Source organism: Phlebotomus argentipes, unplaced genomic scaffold, assembly GCF_947086385.1.
Source record: "Phlebotomus argentipes unplaced genomic scaffold, Phlebotomus argentipes genome assembly contig_5, whole genome shotgun sequence".
NCBI lineage: Eukaryota > Metazoa > Arthropoda > Insecta > Diptera > Psychodidae > Phlebotomus > Phlebotomus argentipes.
Genome location: NW_026776165.1, coordinates 12142955 through 12157995, shown reverse-complemented (window position 1 = coordinate 12157995; position 15041 = coordinate 12142955). Strand labels below are relative to the sequence as shown.

At 51.0% G+C, this 15041-nt stretch overlaps 9 protein-coding genes across 10 annotated transcripts; 3 read left to right on the top strand and 6 right to left on the bottom strand.

Annotated features, from left to right (window-relative positions):
- The first annotated feature begins 139 nt into the window (after positions 1–139).
- LOC132265563 (tetratricopeptide repeat protein 7B) lies at positions 140–3124 on the top strand. The gene is made up of 4 exons (XM_059766277.1): positions 140–346; positions 411–690; positions 752–866; positions 929–3124. The coding sequence occupies exons 1-4, from the start codon at positions 223–225 to the stop codon at positions 2867–2869; spliced, it is 2460 nt and encodes an 819-aa protein (XP_059622260.1). The 5' UTR covers positions 140–222; the 3' UTR covers positions 2870–3124.
- A 1-nt stretch (position 3125) lies between these two features.
- LOC132265565 (coiled-coil domain-containing protein 177) lies at positions 3126–4575 on the bottom strand. Its single transcript, XM_059766278.1, has one exon. The coding sequence runs from the start codon at positions 4218–4220 to the stop codon at positions 3126–3128; it is 1095 nt and encodes a 364-aa protein (XP_059622261.1). The 5' UTR covers positions 4221–4575.
- A 62-nt stretch (positions 4576–4637) lies between these two features.
- LOC132255718 (zinc finger protein 32-like) lies at positions 4638–6074 on the bottom strand. Its single transcript, XM_059751847.1, has 2 exons — positions 5573–6074; positions 4638–5507 (listed from the first exon to the last, which is right to left on the bottom strand). The coding sequence occupies exons 1-2, from the start codon at positions 5920–5922 to the stop codon at positions 4829–4831; spliced, it is 1029 nt and encodes a 342-aa protein (XP_059607830.1). The 5' UTR covers positions 5923–6074; the 3' UTR covers positions 4638–4828.
- Positions 6075–6104: 30 nt separating this feature from the next.
- Positions 6105–7725, top strand: LOC132255717 (general transcription factor IIH subunit 4). The gene is made up of 2 exons (XM_059751846.1): positions 6105–6313; positions 6379–7725. The coding sequence occupies exons 1-2, from the start codon at positions 6162–6164 to the stop codon at positions 7691–7693; spliced, it is 1467 nt and encodes a 488-aa protein (XP_059607829.1). The 5' UTR covers positions 6105–6161; the 3' UTR covers positions 7694–7725.
- A 9-nt stretch (positions 7726–7734) lies between these two features.
- On the bottom strand, positions 7735–8785 carry LOC132256042 (uncharacterized). The gene is made up of 3 exons (XM_059752221.1): positions 8616–8785; positions 8387–8558; positions 7735–8328 (listed from the first exon to the last, which is right to left on the bottom strand). Exons 1-3 carry the CDS (start codon positions 8733–8735, stop codon positions 7772–7774), a joined length of 849 nt encoding a protein of 282 aa, XP_059608204.1. The 5' UTR covers positions 8736–8785; the 3' UTR covers positions 7735–7771.
- A 144-nt stretch (positions 8786–8929) lies between these two features.
- On the bottom strand, positions 8930–10176 carry LOC132255438 (uncharacterized). The gene is made up of 4 exons (XM_059751462.1): positions 10115–10176; positions 9849–10044; positions 9623–9794; positions 8930–9559 (listed from the first exon to the last, which is right to left on the bottom strand). Exons 2-4 carry the CDS (start codon positions 9954–9956, stop codon positions 9075–9077), a joined length of 765 nt encoding a protein of 254 aa, XP_059607445.1. The 5' UTR covers positions 9957–10044; positions 10115–10176; the 3' UTR covers positions 8930–9074.
- Positions 10177–10213: 37 nt separating this feature from the next.
- Positions 10214–11109, bottom strand: LOC132256609 (C-type lectin 37Db). Its single transcript, XM_059753123.1, has 2 exons — positions 10993–11109; positions 10214–10918 (listed from the first exon to the last, which is right to left on the bottom strand). Exons 1-2 carry the CDS (start codon positions 11066–11068, stop codon positions 10326–10328), a joined length of 669 nt encoding a protein of 222 aa, XP_059609106.1. The 5' UTR covers positions 11069–11109; the 3' UTR covers positions 10214–10325.
- Positions 11110–11266: 157 nt separating this feature from the next.
- Positions 11267–12992, bottom strand: LOC132256606 (CDK5RAP1-like protein). Its single transcript, XM_059753114.1, has one exon. It carries the CDS (start codon positions 12928–12930, stop codon positions 11269–11271), a length of 1662 nt encoding a protein of 553 aa, XP_059609097.1. The 5' UTR covers positions 12931–12992; the 3' UTR covers positions 11267–11268.
- Positions 12993–13046: 54 nt separating this feature from the next.
- On the top strand, positions 13047–14546 carry LOC132256607 (bifunctional peptidase and arginyl-hydroxylase JMJD5). Of its 2 annotated transcripts, XM_059753116.1 has the most exons (2): positions 13130–13233; positions 13302–14546. In XM_059753116.1, exon 2 carries the CDS (start codon positions 13333–13335, stop codon positions 14356–14358), a length of 1026 nt encoding a protein of 341 aa, XP_059609099.1. In that variant the 5' UTR covers positions 13130–13233; positions 13302–13332; the 3' UTR covers positions 14359–14546. The 2 variants fall into 2 exon arrangements, with proteins under 2 accessions (XP_059609098.1, XP_059609099.1); XM_059753115.1 differs by having other exon boundaries at positions 13047–14546.
- The last annotated feature ends 495 nt before the right edge of the window (positions 14547–15041 follow it).

Here is a 15041-nt window from a genome sequence, read left to right as displayed (position 1 = left end):
AATTTCTTCGAGATTTTAGTTCTGCGCGTCGAAAAAATTGATTTTTATTATTGAAAGTTGATCCAATAAATTTCTCATTTTATCCAACGGTAATTTTGAATGTGTTTGATAGAAAAACGTTCAGTCGAAACTTCAGTGTGTGTTCAAGTGTCAAATTCCTGGTGAAAATTTTGCTGTTTTGTGGCCTCACCAGTTCCTGGACCACTCCTCACGATCCCAAGTATGACCAGCCGCAATCGCGGGAGTGGAAAGACCGAGACGGCAATTGAGAATTGCCGGAGTGACGGCAAGTGGAAGAAAGTGATTGAATTGGCTGAGGAACTGAAGCTCGGCAGTCCGCGATATGGTGAGGATTTCTTGCCCAGAAGCTCCGGAATCACACTGACACACTCCGTGCGATGTCTTTGCAGAGAGCTTGTCCAACTTCCTGATTGGCGAGGGGAAACTGGAGAATTTCCTGGATGAAACGCCACCGATCGAGGCGAACTTCGCCAAGGCCAAGACGGGGTTGTCAGACGCCAAGAACTACCTTCAGATGGTCACTGGTGAGGATGGCCAGAGGGCGGGCATCGCCCTGGATGCTCACCTACTGCTGGCCAAGTTGGCCTACGCCTGTGGGCAGTACGATGAGGTTCTGGAGCACTTTGTCAAGGCTGAACTGAATTCGCTGAGCGAAAAGGAACTGACGCCGTGAGTTTGTGCGGTTAATCCTTTCCGGGAGCGGCTTAAGAGCCTGATTTTGGTATTGCAGGAGGAGTCTGCGCATCCTGGCGGAGTCGTACGCCATCAAGGGACTGAGTTTGGAGAATCAGGGACCGCAAAAAGGCACATCAAGGTACAAATTGGCCGAGAGGGAGTCGGAAATGGTGAGGAATGCGCCCCTTTTAGGGCTCTTTTCAGGAATTCTCATATATTTTCTCGTCCCCAGATAACATCCTTTGAGCGTGCCGCCGACCTGGGACTGCTGTATCTTCAGGATCAGGACATTGTGGCCAATACGACGGCCTCTGAGCCTCGCCGGATGGGAGCAATCCTCGAAACTGCGCTCCAGAGAGCGCCAATCGTGCTGATCAAGGCTGGGAAGCTGCAAGAGGCCATTGACAGGTATCGCTCGATGCTGAGCGCCGTGGAGGCGAAGACCACGCAATCCCTGCGACTCACGCTGGCGCGTCAGCTCGCCGAAGTGCTGTTGCGCGGCGTCTCTGGGACAATCTACACGCCGCCGAGCACCTCTACACTACCCAGATCCAATGCCAGCAGCAAGAAGCTGTGGAAGCCGCGCAAGTACAGCAGCAGGAACCAATTCATGCCGCGCAATCAGCACGAGGAGACAATCCTGCTGCTGCTCATCTCGGAAGCGCTCGCCGTGCGCGACGCATTGCTGTCCGTGAGCCCAGAATTCCGAGAAGCGCGCGCACACACGATCGGCAACGCCACGGCGGTGTATGACTTGCTGGCGCTAGCCACAGTGCGCTGGGGCCTCACGTCTCTGCTGCACCAGAGCTTCGAGAAGGCGCTGAAGTTCACCTTTGGCGAGCAGCACGTGTGGCGACAGTACGCGCTGAGTCTGGCCGGCACGGGAAACTACAACCAGGCCGTGCGGGCGCTCTCGGAATCGTCACTGTTGGTGCCCACGGATCCGCTTCCGTGCCTCATGTCGGCGCGCCTGTGTTACGAGCATCTCGGGCGCATGCAGGAGGGTATTGAGCACGCGCAGAAGGCGCTGAGTAAAGAAGTGAAGGGCCTGCGGCCATCCCGGGCGCAGCTGCTGGTGGGAATTGGCTGGCAGCAGATCGCGCTGGGCTTTACGCTGCGTTCCGAGAGGGACAAGTACCACAGGCAGGCACTGGAGGCGTTCGAGAAGGCCGTCCAGGCGGACTCCAATGACCACTTGGCTGAGTACTACCTTGCGCTGCAGTTCGCCCTCATTCATGACATTCCCTCTGCCGTGCTGCACATCCAGACGGCCCTGGCGCTGCGCGCGGAGCACGCCAACAGCCTGCAGCTCTTTGCGCTGCTCCTCACGGCCAACAGGCGCCACAAGGAGGCGCTGGTGGTGGTGGAGGACGCGCTGCTGGAGTTCCCAGACAACCTGAATCTCTATCAGCTGAAGGCGCACCTGGAGCTGCACGTGAACGAAGCCGAGCGCGCCCTGACCACCACTCAGGCCATGCTGATGAAGTGGAAGGAGCTGTATGAGAGCCAGCTGACGGGAGAGACGCCGGCGGACGGGATGGAGAAGCACTCGGACACGCGGAGTACGCAGCATCACTCGTCCCAGTTGTCGGACAGAGACTCCAGCTCAGTGCACGCTGCCTCCATCTCCGCCTCTCGTATTGAGCAGGCGCTGAGCGAGGCCGCGAGCTCGCTGAGCTCCTTCAGTCCACGCCAGGGCCCGCAGAAGGCGCTGGTGCTGCAGATACGCATCTGGCTGCTGATGTCCGACGTGTATCTGGCGCTGGATCAGGCCACGGAGGCGATGAACTGCGTCCAGGAGGCGGCGACGATCAATCTCCTGTCGCCGCAAGTGATGTACCAGCGCGGCCGCGTGCATCTTCACCAGAATCAGCTGGCGGAGGCGAAGCAGAACTTCCTGGACGCCGTGTCTGTGAATCCGTACTACACGGACGCGCTGAGGGCGCTGGGTGAGACTTACCACCTGCTAGGGCAGCCCAGGCTGGCCGAGAAGGTGCTGCGGGACGCCGTGCAGATCGACCCGAATCACGCGCATCTCTGGTTCACGCTCGGCCAAGTGCTGGAGACGCTGAGTGACTTCGAGGCGGCCGCCGACAGCATGGCGAGCGCCCTGCAGCTGGAGACGCACTGTCCAGTGCTGCCGTTCACGTCTGTGGCGCTGACATTCGAGTAGAACTTCCTCATCTTCTAGGTAGTGGGATTTAGTCATTGGGCGGGAGACTGTTGATCTTGTTAAGTATTCATTGAGCTCTATCCTTGTTGATGCATTTGGCGGCTTGTTGTGGGCAGTGTCGAAGGCTCAATTGCCCAGTTGTTGTGTCTCTGAAATGCTGATACAACACTGTGTGATGGAAACGACGATATCTCGCATTTAGAATCATTTATTAGTGTTTAGTTTGGGCACAATAAAGGCCATCTCTCGAGTCAATCTAGCCCAATTTCACATGGCTCTGGAAGGAGAGATTGGAGACGCATCGTTCACTGGCCACGCTGCGGCAGTTCATGGCGCGAAAGACTTCTGGGCTGAGGGAGCGCCGTATGAAGTCCCTGAGTGTGCGCGAGCTCTCCGCCACGTGGCGGCTCTCCTCCAGGTCGCGCTTCTTCGTCTCGCGGATCTGCTCTGCCCGCCTGTCGGTCTCCTTCACGTGTAGCAGCAGCTTCTGGTGGCGGAACTGGTTGAGTCGCTGCACTTCCTGGTACTTGATGGCGTGGATGCGCTGCTGCAGCTCGTTGTCCGCTTGAATGCGGCTCTTCTGCACGCCCAGGATGCGCCGTCGCAAGCACTCGGCGCGCGCGATCTTCACTTCCAGCTGATCGTACAGGATTTGCTGTCGAATCTGGTTGTCCAAGTCCTGCTCCTGCTGATTGATCGCCGCCACTTGCAGGCGTCGCATCTGATCGCGCCTCTTGTCGCACTGCCGCACCTCGCGCTTCATCTGCAGACACTTGAGGCGGTGGCTGAGGCGCTGGTTCTTGTCCCACAGCTCCCTCTTCAGCTTCTCGCGCTGGTATTTCTCGCGACTCTCCAGGCACGCCAGGCGATCCTCCGTTTCGCGCGTCTCGCGCTCGCGATTCTCCCGCACCACGCGATTCAGCTGCTCCTGGTGCTGCTCCAGCATAGTCCGACGCGCCCGCTTCTCCTCATCCCAATACTTGTGCGCTATCTCCGCGTCCTCCGCCATCAGGCTCTCCTCTGTGCGCTTCCTGGCCATGCGATTGAGGATCTTCTTGTCGTGCTCAGGCAACTTCTCGTACATCCGCCCAATTCCCTGGTTGTTCTCCGTGATGCGGGCACTCTCCAGCTTATCACAGAGATTCCAGAAGAAGAAACTCTCACCAGCCTTTCGCACTTTGGTCGTCTCCAGTGGCAATTCCTCGAGAAATGCCGCGCCGTCCTCGAAGCAGCACTCATACTGTGGCTCGTGAATCTCACGGGAGCAGAAGGGCCGCGGCGGTGGCACAAAGGGTGACACTGACCGGGACTTTCCCAGCTTCTTGATCTTCTTCCTGAGATTCGTCAACATTCCGTCTTCACAACACTTATGGAAGCCCTCTCAGAACAATTGCAGTGGAAGAATTTGACCACAAACAAGGGAAATGCCATTGATCAAACACGCTATTGATTTTTTCTGTCAAGCAGAATTGTGGCTCAGCAAGTGGAGGCATTCTCTGGGTGGTTTAGAGTTGTGAAAAATGGGGTGGAAAATCACGCAATGCGGCTCCAACAAGTGGGCGCCAAATAACATAACCTCTCAAACGAGAGAAAAGCGAGGGAAGCTTAGAAATCCCTCAATTTTCAATGAAAAAAATAAATACTTCTTACCTACAGATGGTTTGTGACTGCCTGGTCAGATTTTAGTTGAATTATACCAGGAATAAACAGGGAGAAAATGTCCTTCACACTTTACTGTTTGCTCTTTGACTTGAGAAATTCCAATGGGTTCGCTTTTAATACTTGTATTTCACCTTGCATTACTCTAAATACTATTAACTAACCACATTAAATGCAAAAAATACAGGGAAATTAAGGTGAAAATGCACATTTTCACACCTTCGCACAAATACCGCCATCCGCTACGCGGCGCTGTTTTCCTCATGGGAATGTGAGGTTATGACTGTCCGGGAGGCTTTTCTAAAAGCGATCCTTGCCCTTCTTGACGTGCAGCGCCATGTGATTCTTAGCGTGATCGCGTCGCATGAAGGCCTTGTCGCAGATATCACACTTGTGCTTCTTCTCGCCGGTATGCGACTTGAGATGACGATCCCTGGACGCCGGATGGAGGAATGTCTTCTGGCAGATCTTGCACTCGAAGATCCTCTCGTCATTGTGAATCTCCATGTGCTTGCGCAGATTGCCTCTGGTGTCGCAGGACTTGCCGCAGATCTCGCACACGAACATCTTCACGCCGGCGTGAGCGCGCAAGTGAAGATTGAGATTGCCTTTCGTGGTGTACGTCTTCGTGCAGAGATGGCACGAATAGGGGCGCTCCTTCGTGTGGCTCCGCATGTGAACATCCAGGCTGTGACGGTAGTCAAAGCTGCGGGAGCAGAGCTCACAGAGGAAGGGCTTCTTGCCCGTGTGCACGCGCATGTGTCTCTCCAGCTTCTCCAGACTCGAGAAGCCTCTTCCGCAGCTCTCGCACTCAAATCTCCGCCTCTTGTGCAGCTTCATGTGATTCCGGTAGCTGCGTCTCGTCTTGAGGCTCTTCTGGCACTGGGCGCACTTCAATCGTCCATTCTCCGTGACGTAGTCATAAGATTCCTGGTCCTTCGCGCCTCCGGACGCTCTTCTTCTCAACTTTCGTGTTGGCCTGAGGAGAGAATTCAACAATGTTTTTTCACCAAACCAATTCCTCAGGACACGTTGGCAACTCACCTTGGCTTCTTCTCAATCTCCTCCTCCTCTGTCAACATCAATTCCTCTTTAACGACTTCCTGCAGGTCATCGGAGTCGTCATCATCGGAAAAGCCAGCAATCACTTCCACAATTTCCTGATGTGGCTCTTCAATGTCTATTTTCTCCTCTGCCTCCTCCTTCACCCATGGCAGGAACATGAATTCCCTTGTCTCCGGCAAAACATCGTGCGGCACGTGGATTTCAGTCTCAAACTTGTCCTCCAGAGACTCCTGGACACCTTCCTTCCGGCAGAAAACAATCGTTGTTGTGCCATTCTTCGTGCTATGATTTTCCACACTGTGACACCCGTATATCAGTATTCTGCACATGCCTAACTGATCTCCTTGACTCTTGGCACAACAATCAGAGGCACTGATCAGAGATTTCTCTTGAATTCCTGGGAAAAGCGATCAGGAAAAATACCCACTGAAAAACACTCCTGAAATGTCAATGTTTTTTAGCTGACTGGTCTGGCGGCGCTGCTGTCGTTTAGATGAAATTGCGAAGCCGCTGAGTGAGGTTATGTGCACTATGTTTTGATGTTGTGAACTTGTGAAAATCACAGAAAATGCCTGATCCCAAGGCTTCGAAGGCCTCAATTGGCCTCCCAAAGGCATCAAATCTCGAGTGCAAGGATCTGTATGAGTATTTGCAAACGAGATCACCGGAGGTACTGGAGAAACTCTACAATTACGCCACGATTTGCTTGGCTGTTTACAGGTGAGCTTCCGAAGGGTCGTAGCGCCCCACATTTCAGAACTAAATCTCTGGTTTTCGGTGCTTAGGGAACTGCCAGAGATTGGCCGGCAGTTTGTCATAAGGATTCTGTTTGTGGAACAGCCGGTGCCACAAGCAGTGGTGTCTTCGTGGGGTTCTCAGTTGCACGCCAAAGAACACACTTCTGCCATTGGGATCCTCTCGGATCTGGGCGTGTGGCGAGCAGCTGCAATCCCTGGAGGACTGCCGGCATGGGAATTGTGTCCCACGTACAAGAAAAACCTAAAAATCGCACTTCTGGGCGGCGGTAAGCCCTGGTCAATGTCGAACTCTCTGGAATCAGACTCAAAGGCGAGGGATGTGGCTTTCCTGGACAACTACGCCATGTCCCGCTGGCGGTGTGTCTTGCACTACATGGTGGGCGCGTGCAACACCAAAGCACCAGACGGCGAGGCGATCTCACCGGACGCCGTGCGCATCCTTCTGCACGCGAATCTGATGAAGCGCGAGGACGACGGCAGTTGTGTGATCACAAAGCAGGGCTTCCAGTTTTTGCTGCTGGACACACAGGCGCAGGTGTGGCACTTTATGCTCCAGTATCTGGACACGTGCCACCAGCGTGGCCTGGATCTCGGCGAGTGTCTATCGATGCTCTTCCAGCTCAGCTTCTCCACGCTCGGCCGGGATTACAGCTCTGAGGGTCTTAGTCCGGGCATGCTCACCTTCCTGCAGCACCTGCGCGAGTTTGGCCTGGTGTACCAGCGCAAGCGCAAGGCCGGCCGCTTCTATCCCACGCGACTGGCGCTCAACATCACCAACAAAGACGCCGTGCCGATTGTGGCCACCGAGGAGGACGCCCAGGCGTCGCCGGGCAAGCGTCACATCGTCATCGAGACGAACTATCGCGTGTACGCGTACACGGACTCCAATTTGCTGGTGGCGCTGCTCGGGTTGTTCACGGAGCTCCTCTATCGCTTCCCTAACTTGACTGTGGGCGTGCTCACGCGTGACTCCGTGCGCTCCGCGCTGCGCGGCGGCATAACGGCGGAGCAGATCATCAGCTACTTAGAGCAGCACGCGCATTCGGCTATGCTGAGTGCCGCGAACGCCAATGTCGGTTACCGCCACAGATCCTGCCTGCCGCCCACGATTGTGGACCAGATCAAGCTGTGGGAGAACGAGCGCAACCGCTTCGTATACACGGAGGGCGTCGTGTACAATCAGTTCCTCTCGCAGGCGGACTTCATAACACTTCGCGACTACGCGCAGTCCATCAGCGTACTCGTGTGGCAGAACGAACGCACGCGAACGATGGTGGTCACGAAGTCCGGTCACGACGATGTTAAGAAATTCTGGAAGAGGTACTCAAAGGGCACCACTTGAGTGTTAATTGGGGGAATAAAAGAGCAACGAAAACGGTCTGTTTTCCTCCCTTTTTATTCACTTCCACCCCGACTTTGTCTACATTTCAGACTTGAGATCAGCTTTGTACTTGAGCGACAATTCGTACTTCCGAACTTCGGTTTCCCGGTCGATTTGGTGCTTCCTGATGCGTTCCTGCTGTTCCAGCTGCAGCACTTTGTACTTGGCCTCCTCCTGCAGCTGCTCACGCTGCAGCTCCACTTTCTGCTTCTCAATCTCCAGCCGCATCCACTGGAGAGACATTTGCTCCTTCTTCAGCTCCATCGCCTCGCGCGAACCGCCTCTGGCATAGAGAGTGCTGTCCAGATCCCGCAGAGGATCTCCAGATTCAGCAGTAGCGGCCGGGAGGCGAGAACACTCTGGCGAGGATGCTTGTGAGATCCAGGACAAGTCTGGCTCTTCGTACTCCACCTTGAAGGCTTCCAGCATTTCCGCATTTGCCGGGGGAATATCGATCTTGTCCAGATTCTCAGTTTGTCCATTCGATTCATCCACTTTGTGTGATACCAAGGACTTTGTGGCTTTCTTAGCTTTCTCACTGGAGGCGAAGAGGATTGCCAGCTTCCTGAAGTGCGGACAGCGTTTCTTCAAATAGTCTGCAGAGGAAATATTGGCATTAGCAAAAGGATGGCATATTGTGGTAAAATGTGGCACCTTTAATCATGTCATCATTGTAATTCCCACTCTCGATGGTCGCTTGTCTCCATTCTAGAGTTTTGTAGTAAATTCTCTGCATATTGGCGACTTTGAAGCGCACCAGCGTTGGCGCCACGCTCCAGTTGAAATCATCGACCAATTGCTGATAGTAGGCTCTTCCAGTGGGCATCTGCGAAGTTACACAACTCTACTCAAGAGCACAACACGGGAGCGAATTTTCACTCACCTCAATCGGTTGATGGCCAATGAGATAGTCGAGAATCTTATTCTCTTCCTCGAATGTCCACTTCTTCATGGGCTTGTCTAGGAATCTCCTTTTCCTAGTTGGTTTTTCCGGTTTTTCCATATTTTTCTGAGTTAATTCTTCACTTGTGTGTAAATGTGTAAGTGATTTTGTGACGAAACTGACAGTTGTGTGGCAACTAAACTGCTAGAATGTGTAATTGAGTATTTTGTTTGCATCATGTTGAGTTGTAATTATCACAAATATTTCTGCAATTTTCCCAAAGTATTACAAGTTTTTCCAATGATATTTCACATATTTTATTGGTAATTTTCATGTATATAAATCTGTGTAAATATGGCAGTTTCACTTTGAAAATTCTGCTGTCTCGCCAATTTATACCGGCAGGTGTCTCTGGAGTGGTTAGCGCGGGAAAATTCTTGGTTAGATCTTCCCGGAAATCTATATCTCCGATTTGAGATCCGCTTTGTACTTCAGCGACAATTCATACTTTCTCACTTCCGTGTCCTTCTCGATCTGCAGCTTTTTGAGAATGCCTTGCTGTTCCAACTGCAGAATCCTGAATTTAGCCTCTTCTTGGTTCTGTTCTCGTAGCATGGCGATCTTCTCCCTGGCAATTGAGAGCTTCTCCTTTTCAATCTCCAGTCTCATCCATTGCAGCGATACCTGCTCCTTGTTCATGTCCAGGACCTCTCGAGGAGCCCGCAGAGGATCTCCCGACTCGTCAGAAGCACGAGAGTCTAAATCCTGTACACTGTACTCGACTTTGAAGTCTTCCATTGATGGATCTTCACCTTCATCAGCACACAAATTAATCTCCTCGACTTTCTGCGGTTTGCAGGATTGCGTGGCTTTCTTGGCACGCAATTCTGTTGAGAAGAGACTCTCCAGCTTCTTGAAATGCGGACAGCGTCTTTTCAAGTGTTCTGCAATCGTGGAAATAAATATCAATTACCAGTTCCTGGCAGAAATTACAAAGATTTACCAACCTTTTATCATTTGCTCATCATAGTCATCATTCTCTATTGCTGATTGCCTCCAAGACAGCATCTTAAAGTACAGCTGTTTCATGTTCTTGACTTTGTGGCGAACCAAGCTGTAGTTTATTGTCCATTCGAGGGTCTGAATCAATTTGGAATAGTACATCTTGGCAGTGGGAAGCTGAAACATTACCAAAATTTAAGCCACGCCTTCATATGGTAAATTACCACTTACCTCAATTGGTTTATTGGCAATGAGAAAGTCCAGGATTTTGGATTCTTCCTCCAACGTCCACCTCTTCATGGGTCTCTCGATTGTTCTCCTTCGTTTCTGTCTATCCATTTAGGTGTATTTTCGAGAAAATTGAGGAAGGAAGGCCAATTTCTGCACTTGATTGTGTTTTGGTAATTTTTTGACAATGCGAAAACTACTAGAATGCGCAAATGAGTGTGCGTGTTTTGTGAAATTTGAATAGAAACTGTTGCAAGTATTTTGCTTACCTTTCTTCACCGTGCATGAGCTGAATAAAATTCTCTAAACTCCAATAATTGAGGAACTTCACCTTGATTCTCAAAAAATCAAGTCAATTGGGTCAATTCCAAGCGTGATTATGATCTTGAGCACAATCTTTCACCGACAAGGACAATCTTTCGAGATAAGCTCAAGGCGCAAAATCATCATTAAAATAATTTATTGCCTGATCTACTAGAGCTAGTGAACATACAGGACTCCGTTAACCGGCGACGGGACGTGAACTGTGGTCGGAAGATGCACTGCCGTTTGGATGGGCTGAACGGATTGCACGTAGGGATTTGGCGCCACTTGGTACTGCTGCGGCTGCAGCGCTGTGGATTGGTACTGAATGTTCGTTGGCAGTTGAATCTGCACAGGAGAATTGCTGCACTGCACAGCTTCGCACATGAAGAACTTCTCACGCCAGCAGTGATCATCGTCCCAGAAGCTGGGATAGCGCGTCCAGAACTGCAGACAGTGCTGTCCACCGAGATTGTTGGGATTCCCAGGCGCCCAGCGAGTGTACACAAACTGACGCCCGGTTGGGAACCAATTCCAGTTGCCCTCAGTCCCGAGATCCGTTCCGCCCAGCCAGCATTCGCCCAGATTCTGCGCATTGACAAAGTCCCAGAGATTACGATTATCGGCATCACTCTCAATGGTGACCATCTGCATGCCCAGGCTTCTGCAGGTGCCGTAGGCTTGGTGCCAATTGGTGCGCCAGTTGCTCACGTAGATTTGCTTCGTGCCAACCTGATAAACCCGGGCATTGTTGGTTGTGGAGCCCACGACTGAAATGACAGAGAGGAGAATTTCGGAAATGCATGGAATTTGGGGCAAGGGAAGAAGAGATTTTCCAACTCACCGTTGTATTGATACACAATTGGGAGTATCGATGGAAGTTGAGTGATGAGGAGCAGCAACAATATTTCCCACTGCATGATTGACTACAAATGAACACCACTGATGCAACGAAGCTGCTCAGAAGCCAAGCGGAGAGTGTGAAAATCTCAATGTGGGAAAATCTATTGAATTTGGTCACGATGGAGGCCAGAAGTTCACGATTGTTGGGAGGAATTTCCCCACTCAATGCATCGCACGATTACCGAAATCAGTCATGTATATTCATTCAAATCCCACTCTAGTTGCTCCTATTCAATGAAGTGCGCCTCAAAGGGGTGCCTTTGAGCACTTGCGAGTTGGCTGAATGAATCTTCACAGCGATGTAGTCACCGACAGCGATTGGTCGCGAGTCCAGACTGCCTTTGGGGATTATCACTTTGATATTGCCATCATTGCGCCCATAGAAGTCCTCCTGGGAGCGCTTGCTGTCGCCCTCAATCAGAATCACCTGCTCTTGGCCAATCATTCGTCTGTTGGCTTCAGTGGCGCTCTTCCGGAACACCTCAACCGTCCTGGCCATGCGCTCGCGCTTCACCTCGTCAGGGATGTCGTCCTGGAAGCGACGATGGGCAGTGGTTTTCTCTCGCATGCTGTAGGGAAAGATGTAGGCCACGTTGTACTGCACAGCTTCTATCAGCGACAGTGTTTCCGCGAAATCCTCCTCAGTTTCGCCACAGAATCCCAGGATGAAGTCACTGGAGAGTGCGACTCCGGGCAGAAGACTCCTCACCCTGTCGATGAGCTCCAGATAAGCCTCTCTCGTGTAGCCTCGACGCATCCTCTCCAGCACTGCAGAACTTCCGGATTGTGCGGGCAAGTGGAGATTGTTGCAGATGTTGGGGTGCTTCTGTATGATTCGCAGAACTTCCTCAGGAAAATCCTTGGGATGAGGAGATGTGAAGCGAATTCTGACCTCAGGAACAGCCTCGGCGATCCTCTCCAGCAACTCTTCGAATCTGGCGCCGCCCAGTTTGGGCTTGTACACTGTCTTGAAGCCCGGTGCCAGAGTCGTGGGACTCTTATCACTGCTCGTCATGCTCAAATCTCTGTAGCTATTGACATTCTGTCCCAGCAGAGTGATTTCCCTGACACCCTGACTCTCCAGAAGCTTCACTTCCTCCTCAATTGACGCCATCGGGCGAGATCTCTCGCGTCCGCGAGTGAATGGGACAATGCAGTAGGAGCACATGTTATCACAGCCGCGCATTATAGACACAAAAGCAGTGACTGAAGATGAATTCAGCCTGATTGGCGTGACATCCGCATAGGTTTCGTCCAGCGACAGGAGAACATTCACAGCACTTTGCTGCCCATCTCGCGTCACGGCCAGCAATCGCGGCAGGTCCTTGTAACTGTCCGGACCCGCCACAACGTCCACCAATCTCTCCTTCTCCAGCACTTGCGTCTTCAGTCGCTCAGCCATGCATCCCAGGATTCCAATCTGAAGTACCGACTTGCGTTTGCTCTTGTACAGCGATAATTGCTGAAGTCGATTCCAGATCTTCGTCTCAGCTCCTTCTCGGATGGCACAAGTGATCAGCAAGACGACATCAGCCTCCCTGAAATCCTCCACCTTCTGGTAATCGTGTCCCTTCAAGATCGACCACACGACTTCAGTGTCTGACACATTCATCTGGCATCCGTACACCTCGAAGAATACCTTCCTGTTCTGCCCAGAGATGTCCAGTGCCGATAAATAGGGTACATCCTCAGCTATTGCTGACTTGTTCGGCGCAGGGAAATTCTTTCCCGCCACGAGGAACTCCTTCAATCCCGGGCCGGCGGGAAGAATTCGCTGCGCGGCTCTCGTGTGGCCTGTCCGGGAACTCCCAGTCATGGGAGACAACAAGTGACCTCGCGTGAGATGGTATCTCAAGAAATTACTCGTGAATCTCCTCATTTTGCAAGAGAAAATCAGATTTTCCCACGGAACTTTCTGCACTCCACAAAGTGTAAACAGAAACATGTGATTTTGACAGCCGCACTGCTAGAAAATCCAACACTGAGAGGAAACTCGAGTTTTTTTCTGTACAAATACTGTGTTCATCTCAAAGAATCCCTCGAAGATTCTGAATTTGGCTGATAAAACGGAATATAATTAGGAGGAGAGGAAGTGGGAATGAGTGCTCAGGAAGTGTGTATAAAATTTCTCACGGGAATTGAACGCATTATCAGTGAAAAGTGTGAAAATCTTCACAAATCGGTATTCAATGCTGCTCTTGAGAGTATCAAAAACAGTCAAGCTTCAGATTGCGATGAGAACTTATACAGGATTTCCGCCCTGAGGACTTTCGCGTGGGAAATGCTGCACATTGGACACTGGAAAGATGTTGACATAAAGCAGAGGATCGTATATTCATTGGCGACTTTCCTGGAAGTTTGTCTGTTGCTGCAGAAGGGAAATCTCATTGAGTGCCTCAAGGAATTGGATGCTGGCATTCTTCTAGGAGCGCCACTGATGAGTGAAGATGGTCAGGATATCTTGAGGAAGAGCGCCAGCTTGATTTCCGAGGAAATTTCTCGGCGAGAGGAAGTTGGCGTGATTCTGATGAGTCTGGAAATCGAGATGACACGCAAGCATGAAGTCTCAGTGGGAAGTGAAGTGGATGTCCTGGATTTGCCGTCGATGCAGGAGTTCAGAGAGAGATTCTATGCGACAGGAAAGACGGCAATTCTGCAGAATTGCATCGATCATTGGCCAGCAAAGGAGAAATGGACTGATCTGGGATACTTCATCCGACACTTTGGCCACAGGACCGTGCCAATTGAGATCGGGAGCAAGTACACAGAGTCCAACTGGGGTCAGAAGCTCGTGCCTTTGAAGGACTTCATAGAGAGGCAGTTCATAGGCAAACACGAGGACACGGTGATTGAGTATCTGGCACAGCACGACCTTCTGGATCAGATACCTGAACTCAAGGAGGACATCAGGATCCCTGACTACTGCCACATTGGTTCCCCGGAGACCGAAGTGGAGGTGAAGATGTGGTTTGGTCCGTGCGGCACAGTTTCTCCGCTGCACTTCGACAAGAAACACAATTTGCTGGCTCAAGTTGTGGGAAGAAAGAGAATCCTGCTCGCCCATCCTCAAGACTCCGACGCTGTTTATCCTTACAGCGGTGAAATGCTGTCCAATACATCTCAAGTTGATCTCGAGAGTATTGACGAAGCGCGTTTTCCGCGAACCAAGCAAATCTCCTTCTGCGAAGTCTTCCTAAAGTCGGGTGAAGTTCTCTACATTCCACCTGGTTGGTGGCATCATGTGAGAGCGATAAGCAACAGTATTTCGATTTCCTTCTGGTGGGAGGACAAGAGCGCCAAGGATTAGGGGGTTGTTTACAAGGAATGGAGATAAGTTCAATAAAAATATTACAGATCAAGTAACTCGTAATCTCTTTTGAATTGTACGTCTCATAGCAAGTAATACAGCGAGCTTTCTTTCCGCTTGCAATGCTCTATCTCAAGGGAGAGATATTATGGTGGGAAGTGGTGTACAACTCTGCGGAATATGATATGAATTTGAGTATCTTGAGATATTGAATAGAAACTGCATTGAAACTTAAGAAACTCATTTGAAGTTGAGATATAGTCAGAAATTTCAAACACAGGGAAGTTTCAGGGGTTTCACAAGCTACTCTGGAAGCACCAGGAAATGTACTCCAGCCTGATTCTCTCCCTCTTGTTCCGTATTGTACTCGTCTCTTCACAATCTTCAGCAACGTCACTGATTTCGCAGCGCAATAAAGATGAAAAGAACGTGTGACGTGGCTGGAGTTCTTTGTAGACAATCTTTCCGTTTGTATTTTCCTTCCCTTTTCGTCTTATCACGGTGAAAAACCAGCTTGAAATCACTTTCGTTTACCTTTCTTTTTTTTGCCATTCACAAACATTTGTGCTTGCTTTTCACGAAATCTCAGCAGATTTTATCCCTTTCACGCTGAGATATTTCACTGAATGGCAATGGGATTTTAATGAATTTCAAGCTCAAATCGTAGTATCAATCTGTAATTG